Consider the following 16,038-nt stretch of genomic DNA (forward strand, 5'->3'; position numbering starts at 1 on the left):
TATAAAAAATGGAAGTGATAAGTTAAGACTATTGTTCTGAAGAAGTTGAGGGGAAAGCAAGAAATAGGACAGTAAGGTGACTTTATTAAAGATCAAAGAGGACTTGGGAGAATGTGGGAATTTTGCTATGATTTTTATTTTGTTTTAGGATTTCATTCATGCATGCATTCATTTATTTCAACAAATATTTATTGATTGCCTGTTCTCTGCCAGGTTTAGGGGGGAGATATAGTGGGGGAACAGTCCATAGTTCTTGCTGTCATGGAGCAGGAGGAGGTGAGAGTGGGTGTCAAGAAACACAATCTGGAAAACATTATCTGGATAAATTCTATACAAAGAGTTAACAGTAGAGTATAACATGACATAGTATGTCTGTATGGAAGTCTTAGATTGTATGACAGAAAAGGGCTGCTTTAGAGATGTTCTCTGAGAATCTGAAAGATAAGAATATAGCCCATCAGCGGGCAGAGAGTTAGTTCAGGCATCGAGAATAGATAATGCCAAAGCCTTAAGTTGGGAATAAGTTTGACATACTGGGTGGAGGCTAGTGAACACAGGGGACGGTAGTATGAGATCAGAGAGGTAAGCAGAATTCAGATGTTGTGGGGCTTTGTAAATTGGGGTAAAGAATATGGATCTTTATTTTAAGTGAAATGGGAAGTTGATACTTGAAGAGATTTATGCAGGTTAATTATACATGATCTAATTTCTGTCTTAAAATGAGCACTCTGGTTGTTGTGTGGACAATACGTTAACGGAGGGTGGGGGCAGGTGAAAGCAGAACACCAGTTCATAAGTTGTGGCTCTTAGTCACACAAGAGGTCATGTGGCTTGAACTAAAGTCCTGGTAGTAATAGAGGTGGGGAGAACTGATTAGACTGGGGATGTGTTTTGGGGGAGGATTTAACCAGCCCCGCTGATGGATAGGATGTGGGGTTTCAGTCAAAGAGAGGAATCACTGTGATTTCAGGATCTGGGCATGAACAACCGGGCAGATGAATGGGCAGTATTCAAGGGACACATAAGCGTGGTTACACACTGAAATGAAGGATCCATTGGAAGGAGCAAGACTGAAGTTTGCGAGGGAAAGAATTCGTGACGTAGCAAGGTGCCAGTGGAGATGGGCACACCTTGGGGAGCTGATCTGAGACAGAAGTGTAGGAGTTGGCCTTACACAGCAGAGGGAAAGAGACAAGAGAGAAATTTCAAGATGAAAAGGAAGTTGAAAAGCAAATATTGGATGGCCTTGAATTTTAATAAAATATTAGACCTATTACTGTATTCAGTTATAAACAGCTCAACTACATACTAATTGTTTTATGTTCTACGTATTAACTTTCTAATTTAACCTTAATTTTTATCGTTGTATAACCTGTCACTTTGTGCATATATAATTTTTTTTTCTTTTTGGCAGGTTGTAAGCTCTACAAATGGAGAGTTGAACACAGATGACCCTACCGCAGGACGTTCCAATGCACCCATTACAGCCCCTACGGAAGTGGAAGTGATGGATGAGACCAAGTATGTATTTGTTTGACTTCTTTTAGTAGCTTTTTGTGCTTCAGCTGTGAATGTTTGAGACTTATAGTCATGTACAATTATTCCAGGAAATTTTTTTCAGGGAATAGGTGCATGCAAAACAAGTGATATTTTCAGTTATTTTTTTTTTTTTCAGTTATTTTAATCACTGAGTTTAAAATAGTGCTATTTCAGTAAATAATTTATAATACAAAAATATTTAAGAACTATGCTCAGTTTCTTAGAATTAGCAGCATATTTTTGGCTTTTTATTTTTAGGAGTATTGATGCATGAAACTTATTTCTGTAGGGTAGATGCTCAGTTTTTTTTCTTTGTAAGCATAAGAATAAATAATTATTAATTTTATAGTATCCTGCATGTGTTCATATTAGTTTTAAAGTAGTTTTTCTGTGAATGTAAATGATGATGCTGCTTGGAAAAAAAAGTAAGCATGAAAAGCAATGTGATAATTTCAATGTGGGCTATTTCTGATGATTTCTCCCTCTCTCTCTCCGTCCCTCCCCTTCTCTCTCTCTCACTTTTCTTGTATTTTTCTTTTTGTGTGTGTGTATAGCTGCCAGAAAGTGTTGAACATGTGGTGAGTTTTCAAGTGTAGGCAGGCAGAAATAGCTCCCTTGACTGTAATTTCAAAGATTTAGCATCATTTTGCGTTTAAAAAAAAAATATCTTTCAACATAGAAATTACAATTGGTCAAAGTTGTTCAAAAATATTTGGTGTCATTTACAGTAGGTCTGAAAAGCAAGAAATAATTGTTTGAGGAGCTCTTTTGCCTGCTGCAACTTTTTTTGTTGTTCAAGTGACATAGATTTGGGGGCACTTTTTAATTGAGTAGTTGATAACACCCACTCTGCTTGTGCTTGTGCGTTTGTTCTGTAACACAGAGGCTTCGTTTGCTATTTTAAGTAGAAAGACGGGATTTTGAGTTTTAAGCTCTCTTTTTTCCCGTTCAAAAAATTATTAAATACACATAGCAGATCCTTCACCCCCACCCACCCCAAGAGCATCACTAAGAGAGTATTTCATTGACTAATTGTATTGCCGTTGAGTACACATGGGATACACTGATAAATTTATGATTAACTATAGTGAGAGAGTGTTATGGAAGTCCTCATCTAAATAGTTCCTGCCCATTGCAGATATTGTGAAAAAAATACTCCTATTAAGTCGAGTTAATGTTGGATTTAAACTCTTCTCTGATCTTTGCCTCTAGTTGTAATGCCATGTTTCATATGTTCCTCTCAGTTTCAGGACAAATCTTGAGTGAGCCTGGGAGTGAATAAGAAAAGTTGCTTAGATTAGCAAATTTTGGAACATTCTACTCCTATCCAAAAGGAGCCTTACATGAATTCCAAAATAATGCTCATTTGCTGGTTGTAAGATGAGGAGACTTTTGTTGGGGATACTTCTTTTTCAAGAGCAGTGATCAAGTATCCATTTTTATCACTTTGTGGAATTTATTGACAGTATGGCCTAGTGGATTTGAGGATGTAGTGAATCAGCTACATACTTGTGCATTTTTACATCAAGAACAAATACCGCCGTCGATGTTTGCTCGTGCAGTCGTAAGCGGAGTTCCGAAAGTGGTGTGGCCGAGTGGGGCACACAGGTCCTGTGCGTCCAGCATGGGTCGTAGAATCCTGCTTCTACAACTTAGAGTTGCCTTCTTCAAGCTTGTTTCTTTCTCTCTAAACTGAGGCTCATAATAACTGCTTCGCAGGTCACTGAGGAAATTAACTGTGATAAAGCACTGCTTTTTTGTCTGGCCCATGGCAGGTACTCAGGAGCTATTCCCACCCTGTTTATTTCCCGGGGGCCAGCCACCTCTCCCATCTTTCTTCTCCTCGGCCTTGTCCCTCCAGCAAGTGTCCCCTGTTTTTCCTTCTACACCCATACTCTTCACTGAGACTGGGTGTTCTGTGTCCACTTCGTCCTAGACACCTGCTTTGAGCCAAATCGATTCCCCTTTCCCATGTTTTCAGTCACCACTTACACCGCTTGGGTTTTAGCAATAATCTGAACCCCCCACCCCAGCCCTTAAGTAGATGGCTCACCGGTAGGGAAGATGGCGGTGTATTAGCGCACGTTCATGGACGCAGTTTCAAGTTTGATAGTGGTGACGGATGTAAAACTCTTTGAATGTGTTAAAAACCACTGACTTGTATACTTTAAAAGCATGAATTTTGTGGTGATTTGAATTATATTTTAGTAGAGCGGTTATTTTTTTAAATACGGAGAGCAGCCCATAATTTCGGTAAAGCCTGACTCCAGATGGGTTACAGAAATCCTCCGACCTTCCCTGCCTCTTCACTGGTTAAAGACTTCCAACACATCACATTTGGTTTCCCTTTAATCAGGGTGACTCTCACATTCCTGCAAGGTTGTTACTGCATTCCTCATACCTTCTTAGTCTGTGGTGAGGGACTGTGAGTGTGGTTTTTTCCTAAATCGCATCTTACGCTCGCTTCTCTTCTCTCTCCCACCATTTTATAGGTCTCTAGGAACCCGCCAAGAATTCCCTTTCAAAACGTGTTTCCAACTCCCTCTCTTTCTTCTCACCTGTGATTGGCGGAGGCCCCTCCCACCCACCCCATTAATTATAATGTATTTCACACAGGACATTTTAGAGGCTCAGGCTTCCTAGAATAGTACCTTATAGGGTTGGATCTGTAATTTCCAAGGGATGCACAATATTCTGTTGTCCCGCATTTAAAGTGGCTCATCCATTAGTAATGAGATTTTGCCTTCTTCACTGTGGCTGGGAATTTTCTTTTTTTTCAAGACAGGTGATACAAGTGGTATCACCCTCATCATTCCTTCCAGTAATTTAGGAAAACAAGGCTTCCTTTGGTTTAGTTCCTGAGTTTTTAAGTAGTATGTAGTTATCTTTTTTCCCCTTTATTTCTCTTTGTGTTCCCTTTCCAACATTGCTGAACAGTTACTGTGCCTTTGGTAACATGGTGATTACGAAGATAAGCCAAGGCCCCTGTGCTCCCTTAGAAAAAAGAGCAAGTGCACCAGTAACTTTGACATGGTGGCCCTCAGTCCTGGCTTCCAATCACAGGCATCCGGGGAGTTTCAAAAATACGCTAACACCTAGGCTGTGCCATCAGAGTTCCCAATTGAATTGTTCTGTGGTGGGGGTCTGGTTGACAATATTTTTTTTTTTTAAGATTTTATTTATTTATTAGATAGAGTGCGAGCATGAGCGGGGTGGGGAGGGGCAGAGGGAGAGGGGGAGGGAGAGGGAGAAGCAGGCTCCCCGCTGAGCCAGGAGCCCGACGTGGGACTTGATCCCAGGACCCTGGGATCACGACCTGAGCCGAAGGCAGACACCTAACCGACTGAGACACCCAGGCGCCCCTGGTTGACAGTATTTTTAAAAAGCTTGTAAGGTGATTCTGAGGAGCACCCAGGATTGAGAATCATTGGTCTAATACCTGGTATTACAGGATTAGCTCACAGGATACAGTGTGACTGGATTTAAGAGACTGGAATGTGCTCTTCCAGCTGGAAGATCAGAGGCATCTTCACGGGTAAGGGTACATTTGCCCTGGTTCTCCAAGATAAGCAGGCTTGACAAAGGAGTTGGGTGCAGGAGTCCGAGAGAGGAGGCTGAGCAACATGTGGAGCAAGGACAGAGTGAGGCAGGTGTGAGAAGTGACCCATTCGTGTATAGCGTGTGCGAATGCATCCTGGTGGGACCTGAGATAGTCCAAGTGCCCAGTCTCAAAGGCCCTTAGTAGCCAGGTGAAAGCAACAAAAAAAAAGACATGATCCTTTCTCAACACAAGCAAGCAAGCTGTGGGTTTTAAGCCAAGAAATGGTATAATCAGATTGAGCCTTGAGATAATTAGTTTGGCAGCACTTTTGAGGCTTATGTCATTTCCTGGGGTTCATTAGATTACACAAAATCAATCCATCCTCCCCTTCTCTCCCTTTTGTAGTACAGACTGCCTGGAAAGGCAGCTTGATGCAAGATGAGACTAAGAGGAGAGGGAAATAGATAGGAACCAAATTTGTAAGAGCTGTGTGTGTGGACCTAATGCCTTAGACTGTGGGAGAACCAGTGGTGAGATTTAAAAGGCAGAGTTGGCAAGGCCGTATCTCGGCGGGGGCAAGTTGGGGTGGCGCACTGGAGAGAGGAAGACACTTATCCTGGGCGTCTGTTAAGAGGCTCTTAGCAGTGGGGGAGGCAAGAAGTTCTGAAGTCAGCGAGCATTACAGGATGGGACAACTTTGAAAGTCATTTCAGACTTGAGGGACTAATTGCATGTGGATGGAGAGGAAGAAATTGAGGATGAGGATGGATCTGCAGGTTCCCAGTTGGATTAGTTATATGGATGGTCTTGGGCTTCTATCTGAACTCTTCTTGCTTGACTGATCAGTTCCACATTTTTTACACCAAGAGGTCCAGAGATAAGAAATTACGTTTTCATGTATGGATTTGAAGGGGGCAAATGCTTTGTCAAAGAATTAAAGATAGATGTCTTAAAAGCTGTTTTCTGTATACTCATCAACCTAGATAAGGAGAGGCGAGGCTCGGGAGTCCTGAGTGGATAGGGCCTAGCAGCTGTGAAGCAGTCTTTCAGCCAGAGGCGAAGCCAGTGAGTCTTTGCAGAGAGGACAGACAGGAACTTCAGGTCCGGACAGAGACCCGTGTGTCAGTTTCAGGTAGATGGGAGAAGGAAGGCTAAGACCTGCATCCAGGAAGATAGTCAAATTCTAGAGGCAGGAAAAGGCCACAAATGAAAGGGAAATGGTGCAGTGTCACTAGCAAAGCCTCGGCCCTTCTCCTGGATGTTTTCTACGGAGTTGAGGACTTGGATCCATTATGATCTCCTGTTTACCACCTTAACAGTTTTTACAGCAACAGCCCTTAAGTTCATCAGAAACAGGATTTAACCATTTATTTTGAAAGAATTTAAGAGTAGAGCTGTGGTGGGATGCCTGGGTGGCTCAGCCGGTTGAGCATCTGCCTTTGGCTCAGGTCATGATCTCACGGTCCTGGGATCAAGCCCCATGTCGGGCTCCCTGCTCCGCGGGGAGTCTGCTTCTCCCTCTCCCTCTGCCCCTCCCCCTGCTTGTGTGCTCTCTCTCTCACTCTCTCTTTTGAATAAATAAATAAAATCTTAAAAAAAAAAAAAAAAAAGAGTAGAGCTGTGCCTTCAAAGCTTTTGGGCTAGCTACAGAATCCTGTCAGAGGCATGGACCTGACTCGTGAGATCCTACTGGCTTACTGGAACCACACAGGCATAAGCAAGAAAGAGCCAAGAGAAAGAAAAGCATTGACAAGAACATGATTTAAATGTCTGGTAACCTTAATCAGTTTCCCCAGGGCTGTCAGTAGTCTAGATCTGAAGAGACCCCAAATGAGGCATCAACTAACGAATAAGTAAATGTCGCCACTGAGCAGCTTGGAGAAAAATGTGTTTAAAAATTCTAAAGGCGTGGATAATTTTCTAAGACCAGCTAGTTGAATATAGTGATCAAAGTAACCTCACCTCACCTGTGGGAACTTCCATCTGTGCTCATTCCTGCACTATTTGCTATTATTTGCAGTTATCGTTATCAGTAACTTTTGTTCCTGTTTGACTTGTGGCAAGTGTCAGAATTACATTGTTTCCTTTTACACCTTGCCCGCACTCTTGTCAGTTGATGGCATGGTGGCCCCTCAGTATCTGCGGTGCTCACTCAGCTCACAGCTTCTGGGACAAGGACTCGCTGGAAATGGAGAAGCCAGAGGGGAGGCCAGGCAGGTGCACGTAGGTAGAGCAGGGCTTCTTGGGTTTAGACTCCTGTAAGAATCTGATGCAAACCAATTTTCTCCAGGGAAGCCTCCACAGGCACTCAAATCTGCATCTTGTGAGATTTCACTAGGGCTTGTGGGCCCTGGCGTAAGAACTCTAGCTTTAGAACATGGTGTAGAATTTTGACTAGGTTCTTACTCTAGGGGTTGCACTTATGAGGAAAGTCACTCATTTATTCAATAAATACTAAATGAGTACCAACTCTGTGCCCATTTGTGGGATGTATCTGTGGACAAGCCTTTACGAAGCTTACGTTCTGTGTGGAGGCAGATAATCAGTAAATAAATAAATTCAGATTAGTCTGAGGACTGAGAGGAGCGTAAAATGGTCACGTGACAGAGTGGCCATATGGGAGCCACACTGTTTCAGATGGAGGGCAATTGATAGGAGACCTAATTTCTTAATCACAGACTGTAAATCAGCTGCTTTGTAATGAGTTTTAAGAAACCAGCCACAGGTTAAATACCAGTTTTCTTCTTTTTATAACTGTATTCTATTTTGAGAGCATCTCTCCTTTATTTGGATGCGTTCCTGTTGCCTAGAGCAATGCTGTCCTCTGGTGGTAGTCAGTTTAATAGCATGCCAGCTTCCCTGGCAGATCGGTTTCAAGGGTTTACTCTTTATTTGGTGGGATTTATTTCTAACAAAGAGGTGTCTTTTTTTAGATTGGCTTTCAGTTTAAAAGGCCTCTACAGTTATGATTCATTTGAAAGTTTCATTTAGTCTCAAGTAAATGCTTGGATTGGTTTTCTGTGTTAAATAATACGTAATTGAAGAAAAGATGACCTAAGGAATAGGTCTGCTGTCTTGAGCTGGAAAGCAGACTGATATTAGAAAAATAAGCCAGACAAGGTGAATTGCTAATACAAGTGTGGAAAATCTGGAACTTGTTGATCAAAACATGTATTACATTAAACTCCCCGTTCCAAAAGGCTTATTAAAACACTTTTTAATAAACACTTATTAAAACACCTTTTCAGCAGAAAAATCTTAAAAGATTGTAGTTTGGAATTTGAAGAGACAAATGACAGTATTTGGAAACAGTGAACCTTATTAATATAACTTTATATTAAATAATAAATCTCCACTGAAAGGTGATCATATTCTTAAATTTAGTATTTTAAATATTTGGTCTGTTCCTTCTAAATACCAATTAATTTTTTTTTTTTTTTACAATATGAACGTTTTATGACTTTTCTAAGTCCTTTATTGAAAGGTTTTCTTTTTTTTTGAATAATGGTTTTCATCTCTTAGGATCTGAGTTAAATAATTTTTTTCATTGTTTTATTTTAGAAAATTTATGTAACAGATTTGAGAAAGTATTTAGGTAGCTGACAGTTACAAATAAAGTTGACTTATTTTTATAAATCCAGGAAAAATCCATTGTATCCAGAGTCATCTTTTATAGAGGTAGCTCTTTTCAAGGCCCCTGTTGGGTAATTTGTTTCTGGTTGCTCTGGTGGTCACCTTAATAAAAGTAAAATTCATAAAGATTGATAACTGCACAGATTTCCAGTTGAGTCTGTAGCAGCTGACATATATAGGTTTGAATTATTCACACTCCATGGTCTAATCATTATGTGCTGTTTGAATGGGGTTAAAAAATCCAGTCGTGTAATTTGGTTTTGAATGCCGCATAGTGTGATTTCATAGTCATGGCATAAATCACAATAAATGGTCTGAAATTATTTTTGACTAACGATAATGTGGGTGGAGAGATTGTGTAATTTAGCTGGGACAGTATGGGTTTCTGTTTACATTTCTTTCACAGAAAGACATAAAAGATAATCTAGCAATTATTTCATCTTCCACAATCTTTTGCTGGAGAGGACACTTAAAGCTAGGTGGTCTCCATTATGCTTAGCTTGAAATGACTTGTTTAATAGCCTTTGCAGGCGGGCTGGTAAGAATTAGAGGAACATCGTTATAAGGTCACATTCTGTACGAGCTTTGAATTGGCAGCATTTTGTTGATTGAATCACCATGCATATAGATATTTCTTTAATTACAAAACAGGATTTACATATTTACATATGCACACACACTAGGCTTCCATGAAAAAGACAAAAGAGCCTCTCTATGTGTCGCTTGTCTTCTTGATACTCTGATAGATAGACTTTCCTTTAAGTGTGGAAGGGGAAAAGAGCCAGACCTGTGTTTGAAGGAATGCCAGACTTTTAGAATAGATATATGCATGTGGGTGTGTATTTTTTTGTGAGTTTCTGCTCAGTGATTCTCCTCTAACTGTGAGTTGGCACCAGCCTCAGCATCACTCCCCACATGCTGCATGTGTTTCATCTTCTCATGACCAGGGGAGAACTTACTATGGAAAAAACCAGGTCTCTCAGGCGTCATCTCTAGATTTTTTTTTTTTACTTAGGAATGAAACTCCGAATGCTTTTCCTTCATAGACTGCAAGACTGAATCACCTTGATTATGCTATTTTAAATATTAAGCACAGTTTTTACTTTCATTAACTTAGGATAGTTTGACCTTAACTCTTTTTTTTTTTTTTTTTAAAGATTTTATTTATTTATTTGACAGAGAGAGAGACAGCGAGAGAGGAAACACAAGCAGGGGGAGTGGGAGAGGGAGAAGCAGGCTCCCCGCTGAGCAGGGAGCCTGATGCAGGGCTCGATCCCAGGACCCTGGGACCATGACCCGAGCTGAAGGCAGACGCTTAACGACTGAGCCACCCGGGCACCCCCAGTTTGACCTTAACTCTTAAAGAATTAAGAAGTGCCAGTATTGACATGCTAGTTAATGCATTTTCTCTCTTCCAGTTTGTAAATGTGGTAGAAAATGTTTGTTGAAGAGTCTATTTGGGCTTTCTCTTTTTCTTTCTGGAATCTCATCCTTGGTGAAAATCAGTTCCTCAGTATTAGGATAATTATTGCTTTTCTAACAATGACTTTAATAATCAAATGTAAATATCAGGAAGAAAGGGAGAGAATGCATAAGATGAATTTTATAAAAGCATGCCCCTGCCAGAGGTTAATGAGTATTCAAAATAAAATACGGTGGGTCGGTGAGGATTCAGAATTCCACACCTCCTCGTTTAGTCTTGGTGCAAAGCCTTTTCAATTTAGTGGCTCCTTGTAATGTTGCATAGAATGTCTGGCTGTCTTCCTAAAAGGCACGTTGATGAAACTGTAGTAATAACTCTGCCCTAGGTTCACTAATATATATGCTTCACTGGCATGTTCACTGTGTATCTTGCATTAGCCTGTTGCTTTTTACGACCATTGAAATTAATATGCTAAGCTCAGCCTTTACTTTGTGACCCTTAGTGCCTTTATAATACAAGAAGTGTTTCCCTCCATCTGCAGGTGCTGCTGTTTTTTCAAACGAAGGAAAAGGAAAACCATACAGCGTCACAAATGACTCTGGACACAGACAGATCATGGGGAGTTACTTACGTGTTCATCTGCTGTCTTGTGATTAAAATCATCTCTGTAGTGACCACATATATTTCCAAGGACTCACTCTTAGAAACAAAATGTCATACTTTCATACTTCATTTTGTGGTTGTCTTACATTCATATTTTTTTCTAATTTAACTTTTATGGAAGCTTTAAAGTTTTGTCCAAACATGAGTGCTTTGCCCATCAATGAATGGAATGGACCAAGGAGGTGGTACTGACGGATACAGCTCTAAAGACATTTTTCAGAAGCTCTCCTCCTGTTGTAGAAAGCAGTACAGTATCTTCAGTGTCAAACAGTTACATGCCTAATCTGGTTTTTTTTTATAACTTCTGTAAGAGCATAATCAAGCAGGAATTTTCTCCCCAGTGGATAATGCAACAGAGAAGACGCAGTTGCCCAAATATGTAAAAGAAGCTATTTTGTGAGAAGTTCATTTCTTGTGTGACATGCGCATTGATTTCAGTATTACTGACGGTACTGCTAGTCATGAGTCATACTAACATTCTCTCTGTGAAATCATGGTACAGTCACTGCCCAGAGGTACTGAGGAAAAAGCTCTGTGGGTTCGGCAGACGGTAGGGGTCAAACGAATCACCAGGAGCGTGCTAGATAGGAGCTCTGCTTTTGTGGCACCACGACGTGAAGTACAGTGTCGCTCAAGTGGCAAAAGCGCTTTTTAAAAAAAAAAAAAAAAAAGAAAAATGCAAAATATTTGTATAATGTAACTTTATGCTTCCAGATAATAATGTATGTTAGACAGCAAGAAATGAATACTTTGAGAAATTAAGTATGTTGGAGTTTTTTTTTTTTTTTTAAATACACTAAGGAGAAGAAATAAATGTGAATCTCATTGCAATGTGTAAGGTTGAAGTCTGAGGAGATCCCACTGAAACCTGCTGAATGATTACATTCTCCCTTAAGCAGAAAATTTTGGATGTGCCATGCAGTGGTGTCTGTTTATTAATTATTTGCTCTTTGATAAAAAAAAAAAAAAAAGGACCCCCAGCAATAAAAACTGGGTCACTCTATTGCCCTCTGTGCACATTAGTCTCTTGTATTCAACTTTGCTGGTTCTCTGGAATTTTCCTACTTTTTAGTATAATTTTGATGACTGAAAACTATTTTGGAAAGGATGGGTCAGGTGCTTTGCCTCCATAGTCTTTTGAAGTGCCTGCATATGAACAAAGTAACAGTTCTGTAAAAAAGGAAACCCATTCCACTTTTTAGGTATGCTTTGTTTTAAGCCATAAAGACACAGGTGTAGTACTTTGGTCGCATTCTACTAGCCAGATTCTTCAAGAAGAGTTAAGACATAAAGACTGGCTAGAACGAGAATGATGTTTTTCAAATCTCATCTTCACCTTTCATTTAGAAGATTGCTACTTTTTCCATGCAACCCTTTCTTTGTCTTTAAGTGCATGCCTTCCGGCGTGCTTATTTATTTTTATTGTCTCAAGGTAACATTTAAAATGTGTAATTAAAGTAAATAAATTACATTTTTGACTTCATTATTGCATTTACAGGGATTTAATTGTACTTGGTAATTTATTTTTTCTTATTAGCCAAAAGTTCAGCGTGTTGTTTTTGACAAATTAGGCGCCCATATGAATACTGCAAATCAGGACATTGTTTATCATTGTTGCTCTGAATCGTCTGAATGATCTTTTCAAGTTCTTGATTTTAAAGGCCCACGCTCAGCCTAGAAGACATTTGCTGTATAATTTGGTCAACAGTTTCCATTGTGTCTATTTGTATACTGTCATGATGTCTTAAACGACAGGAGTTACATACTGAGTTTTTATTTTTTGTTTGCCTTGAACAAGGTAGATGGATGTTTTGGCCATTATAATGTGAAACCACTTTTTTCTTTACAGTATTTGACCAAATTTGTGTGTCTATGATATTTGTAAATACATGGCGATATCTGTATTTCTTATCATAAGCCTATTTAGTTTTATTCTCAGTAGGGTTTTTGGACTGTACAGTGTTTATATGATCTGAACTCCTTATACATAAGAAGGTGTGTATATTAATCCAATTATGGACTTAAAATATTTTAAAAGTATAAATACCCTTATTTGCTGCAAAGACCAGTGTGTAGACATTTGCTTTTTAGCAATATTTTTAAGTGCTCCATTTTAATGCCAAGGAGTAAGTCTTTTGGCAACACAAACTGGTCAATAATAGGTAATGCAGGTATGTTCAGGTTAAGCCAACAATGTTTTGCATTTTTATGCTTCTTTTCTGTCAACACTAATGAAGTCAACATTGCCTGAATGTCTGAATAATGAAACACATCCCTGTTTAAAAGTATGTAACTGAAAAAGAAATAAAAAATAAAGGTAGTTTTTTTAAACTCGCTTTTTCCCCCTTCCTCTAATGACGGGTGAAGTGATGCTACTCGTAATAACCTAAGGTAGGAGTTCTAAAAATCCGATTCATTTAGTTTTGTGTATGTGAGAAGCCAAGCTAAAGGAAGACGCTTTTGTGTTTTGTGTTTCTGTTTGGATTTTGCTTTGTGGGAGCCCCAACGTAAGTACATACCTGGAAGTGTCTGAGCTTTCCTTCAAGAAAAAGCCTTTTACACTTCCCTGAACCATTTAATAGAGCGATTAATTAAAACTAATGCTACCAATAAAGCAAGGAAAAGAAACAGAATCATTTTATTCCTTTTAAAAAATGAAGTCATACTGGGATGTGCACAGCAGTGAAATGTGATTAATCACTTTTCAGCGAATGACTTTGCCATTGCAGATGGAGAGCATGTATCTGGGACAGACTCTCCCAGCTTATCCTGTGCCAGGTGCTCTCAGGGGAGTTTTCCAAAATGGTATTAATAGTGCTGTGCTTACTGAAAGATGCTCCAGGTAAGATAAGGCAAAGCAGCACCGGCTGACACCGGCATTCAGAGGTGGTAGACCTGGAGATGAAACCTAATGGTCAAAAGGCCCGATGTCGAAAAATCTGATTTAAGATGGGGGTCAGTTGGAACGACAATGCAGCCGCATCAGCCAGCACCCTCCGAATTGCGAGAGGCTTACACAGTAGGGGGTGTACGTTACCGTGTCTCGCTGACCAGGCCAGCGGAAGGGCCGGCTTCCGACGTGCTAGATCCTGGTGCAGAGTCAGGATCTCCCTGTGTCTCTCTCTCGCTTCCTCCCGGGCTGTTCTCATTGCCAGGGACGCTTCTCCTGTGTGGTAGTGAAGCGGCCACCCAGCAGCTTCCGACGTCTGCTGTCTTCATAACCTCAGCCAAAACGAAGAGCGGTTCCTCTCAGCGGTCCTAACAAAACCCTCACACTGACATTTATTGCTTCCTTGGTTCACAGGCCCACCCCTGAGCCAATTACTGTGGCCAAGGGAATGCTGTTTTCCCACCTTCAGAGGACACACTGGACTGAGAGATGAGGTACGAGGGGTGTTAGCCAAGAGGAAGTGAGGGCATGATCACCAGAAGTCAGAGCAAGCCGACACTGCCCAGGCAAAACCCGTAGGCGGCCATCGTCTTGATGAGAAAAACGGGAGAGAGCCGAAAGGCAGACCTAATCATTTTAAATCCGGAAATGTTATTATTACTGGACTTCATTAGTCTTTTTTTAATATGTTATTAGAAATTATATATAGCAAGTGAATACATTTGAAAAATGTTCTAGACTCAGGTAAAAACGGAGAGGTCCTCAGTACCTTCTTTGGTGTGTTTTTGTTTTTGTGGAGCGTTAAAGGTGTTTGTGATAGAGCTGGGTTAGTAGACTAAAAAAGCTGGTTTTTCTGCAAGAGTACAAATAAGTGGAGTTACAAAGCTTGGCTGATGTTCAGGATAACTAGTTTCTCCTCTGCCTAAATCTTATACAGACCCACATGTTATTAGGAAATGTACTTAATGAGAATACGTGGATCATAACCAAGGGAAGAACTACGTATTATCAGGTTGTATTGCTGGGATATAAAAATGCTTTTGCTACAAAGAACAGTTGTTCACAGGAAGGTTCACCATATTGCAGTTGTATTCAAATGTAAAAACACTCCTGCACTGGTCTAGACTGAAGGTTGGCAAACTTTTTGTGGGCCAAGAGGCAAAACTGAGGCTCTTAAATACTTGTGTAACAAGAAAACAAATTTCCACTAATTTTTTATTAATGGGATCCAAATTATATATTAATGCCTGAGTACAATTAAAAAAAAATACAAGTCTAGTAATGATAAGAATTGAATTATTTTGAGGGGATAATATTTCACATAGCTGGGGTTTGAAATCCATGGCAAATGTTCATCTGTTATACTGATTGGTAATGTGACTACATATTTCATCTTTGAGAATGTCTCCCGCAGATAGATACTACCAAATACTGTTATCAGTCCTCACATGTATGATTTTCATTGAACATATTTATCATTTGGAAGGTACTTACAGAATTCCATTAGATTCCACTCTTGATATTTGCCCTTTGGTATATTATTCCTTTGCAGGTATAATCACTTCCAATTGATGGCTAAGTAAATATTCCTCAGTTGTACAATTACATGGATTTTGAGATCCCAAAGTCCGGCTGGAACTGTGGTTGAGTTTGGAAAATAGATGCACTGCAAATTTGTGTGGGAATGGAGCTCTTGTTCCCTTTGAACCTGACCGTTTGGGAAGTTGTGTAAAGCAGTATAACATTACTCTTGATTTAAACCTGAGATGTTACTGTATTGACTTTGCTGCAGTGTAAGTTTCACATTATAAGTGCTGTTCTGCCTTGTAATTTTAAGTTGAATTCATTAAGAAACATGATCAAATCTGCAGCACAAGCAGAATTCAGGGTTTATCTATAATAGGGCAGAGGTGATTCTCATTTAACAAATTTGCAGTCTTCGTCCTGAGCTGAAAAAAAATTGCAGTAACACTTAGCCACTGCCATCAAACTGCTGTATGGTTGGGCTGGTCAGGATCCTCAGTTTCTATTTCTGACACAACTTCACGGAAGTGATGATGGCTAAGACCATAAGGAAATACACCATTGACTACAAGTTCTATAACCTGACTGATTCAGGTATATTCCACAAAATACCTGCCGACGAGTAATACAGACTATAAACATTGACTTTAAACATCTTACATTTTGACCAGCTTTGTAGATTTGTCCAGTATACCTTTCTCTGCTCCACGCGTTTTTAACCATCTGTTGCAACACATCTTAGCAGGTTCCACTTCATTCCGCACTGAATTGGTGTTTTCTCAAGTTTCCTTAAAAATATTCCTTAAAATAGTTGTTCTCGAGAGG

General features: G+C 39.9%; 1 protein-coding gene across 14 annotated transcripts in view; it reads left to right on the top strand.

Moving 5' to 3' along the window:
• CSNK1G3 (casein kinase 1 gamma 3) overlaps window positions 1-15,557 on the top strand; it is a 111,587-nt gene extending 96,030 nt beyond the window's left edge. For 7 of the 14 annotated variants that reach the window (XM_045891770.3, XM_054511267.2, XM_045891735.3 and 4 more), the window contains 3 exons: window positions 1,415-1,521; window positions 2,094-2,117; window positions 10,678-15,557. In XM_045891770.3, the coding sequence (XP_045747726.1) occupies window positions 1,415-1,521; window positions 2,094-2,117; window positions 10,678-10,732 (186 nt within the window). In that variant the 3' untranslated portion in view covers window positions 10,733-15,557. The remainder of the gene's footprint in view (window positions 1-1,414; window positions 1,522-2,093; window positions 2,118-10,677) is intronic. The other 7 variants (XM_064595831.1, XM_045891779.3, XM_045891787.3 and 4 more) reach the window with 3 other exon arrangements.
• Window positions 15,558-16,038: the final 481 nt, after the last annotated feature.

The sequence above is a fragment of the Mirounga angustirostris genome, unplaced genomic scaffold, assembly GCF_029215605.1.
Source record: "Mirounga angustirostris isolate CCGP_5_RB_7025 unplaced genomic scaffold, mMirAng1.0.hap1 SCAF_7, whole genome shotgun sequence".
In the NCBI taxonomy this organism is placed as follows: Eukaryota; Metazoa; Chordata; class Mammalia; order Carnivora; family Phocidae; genus Mirounga; species Mirounga angustirostris.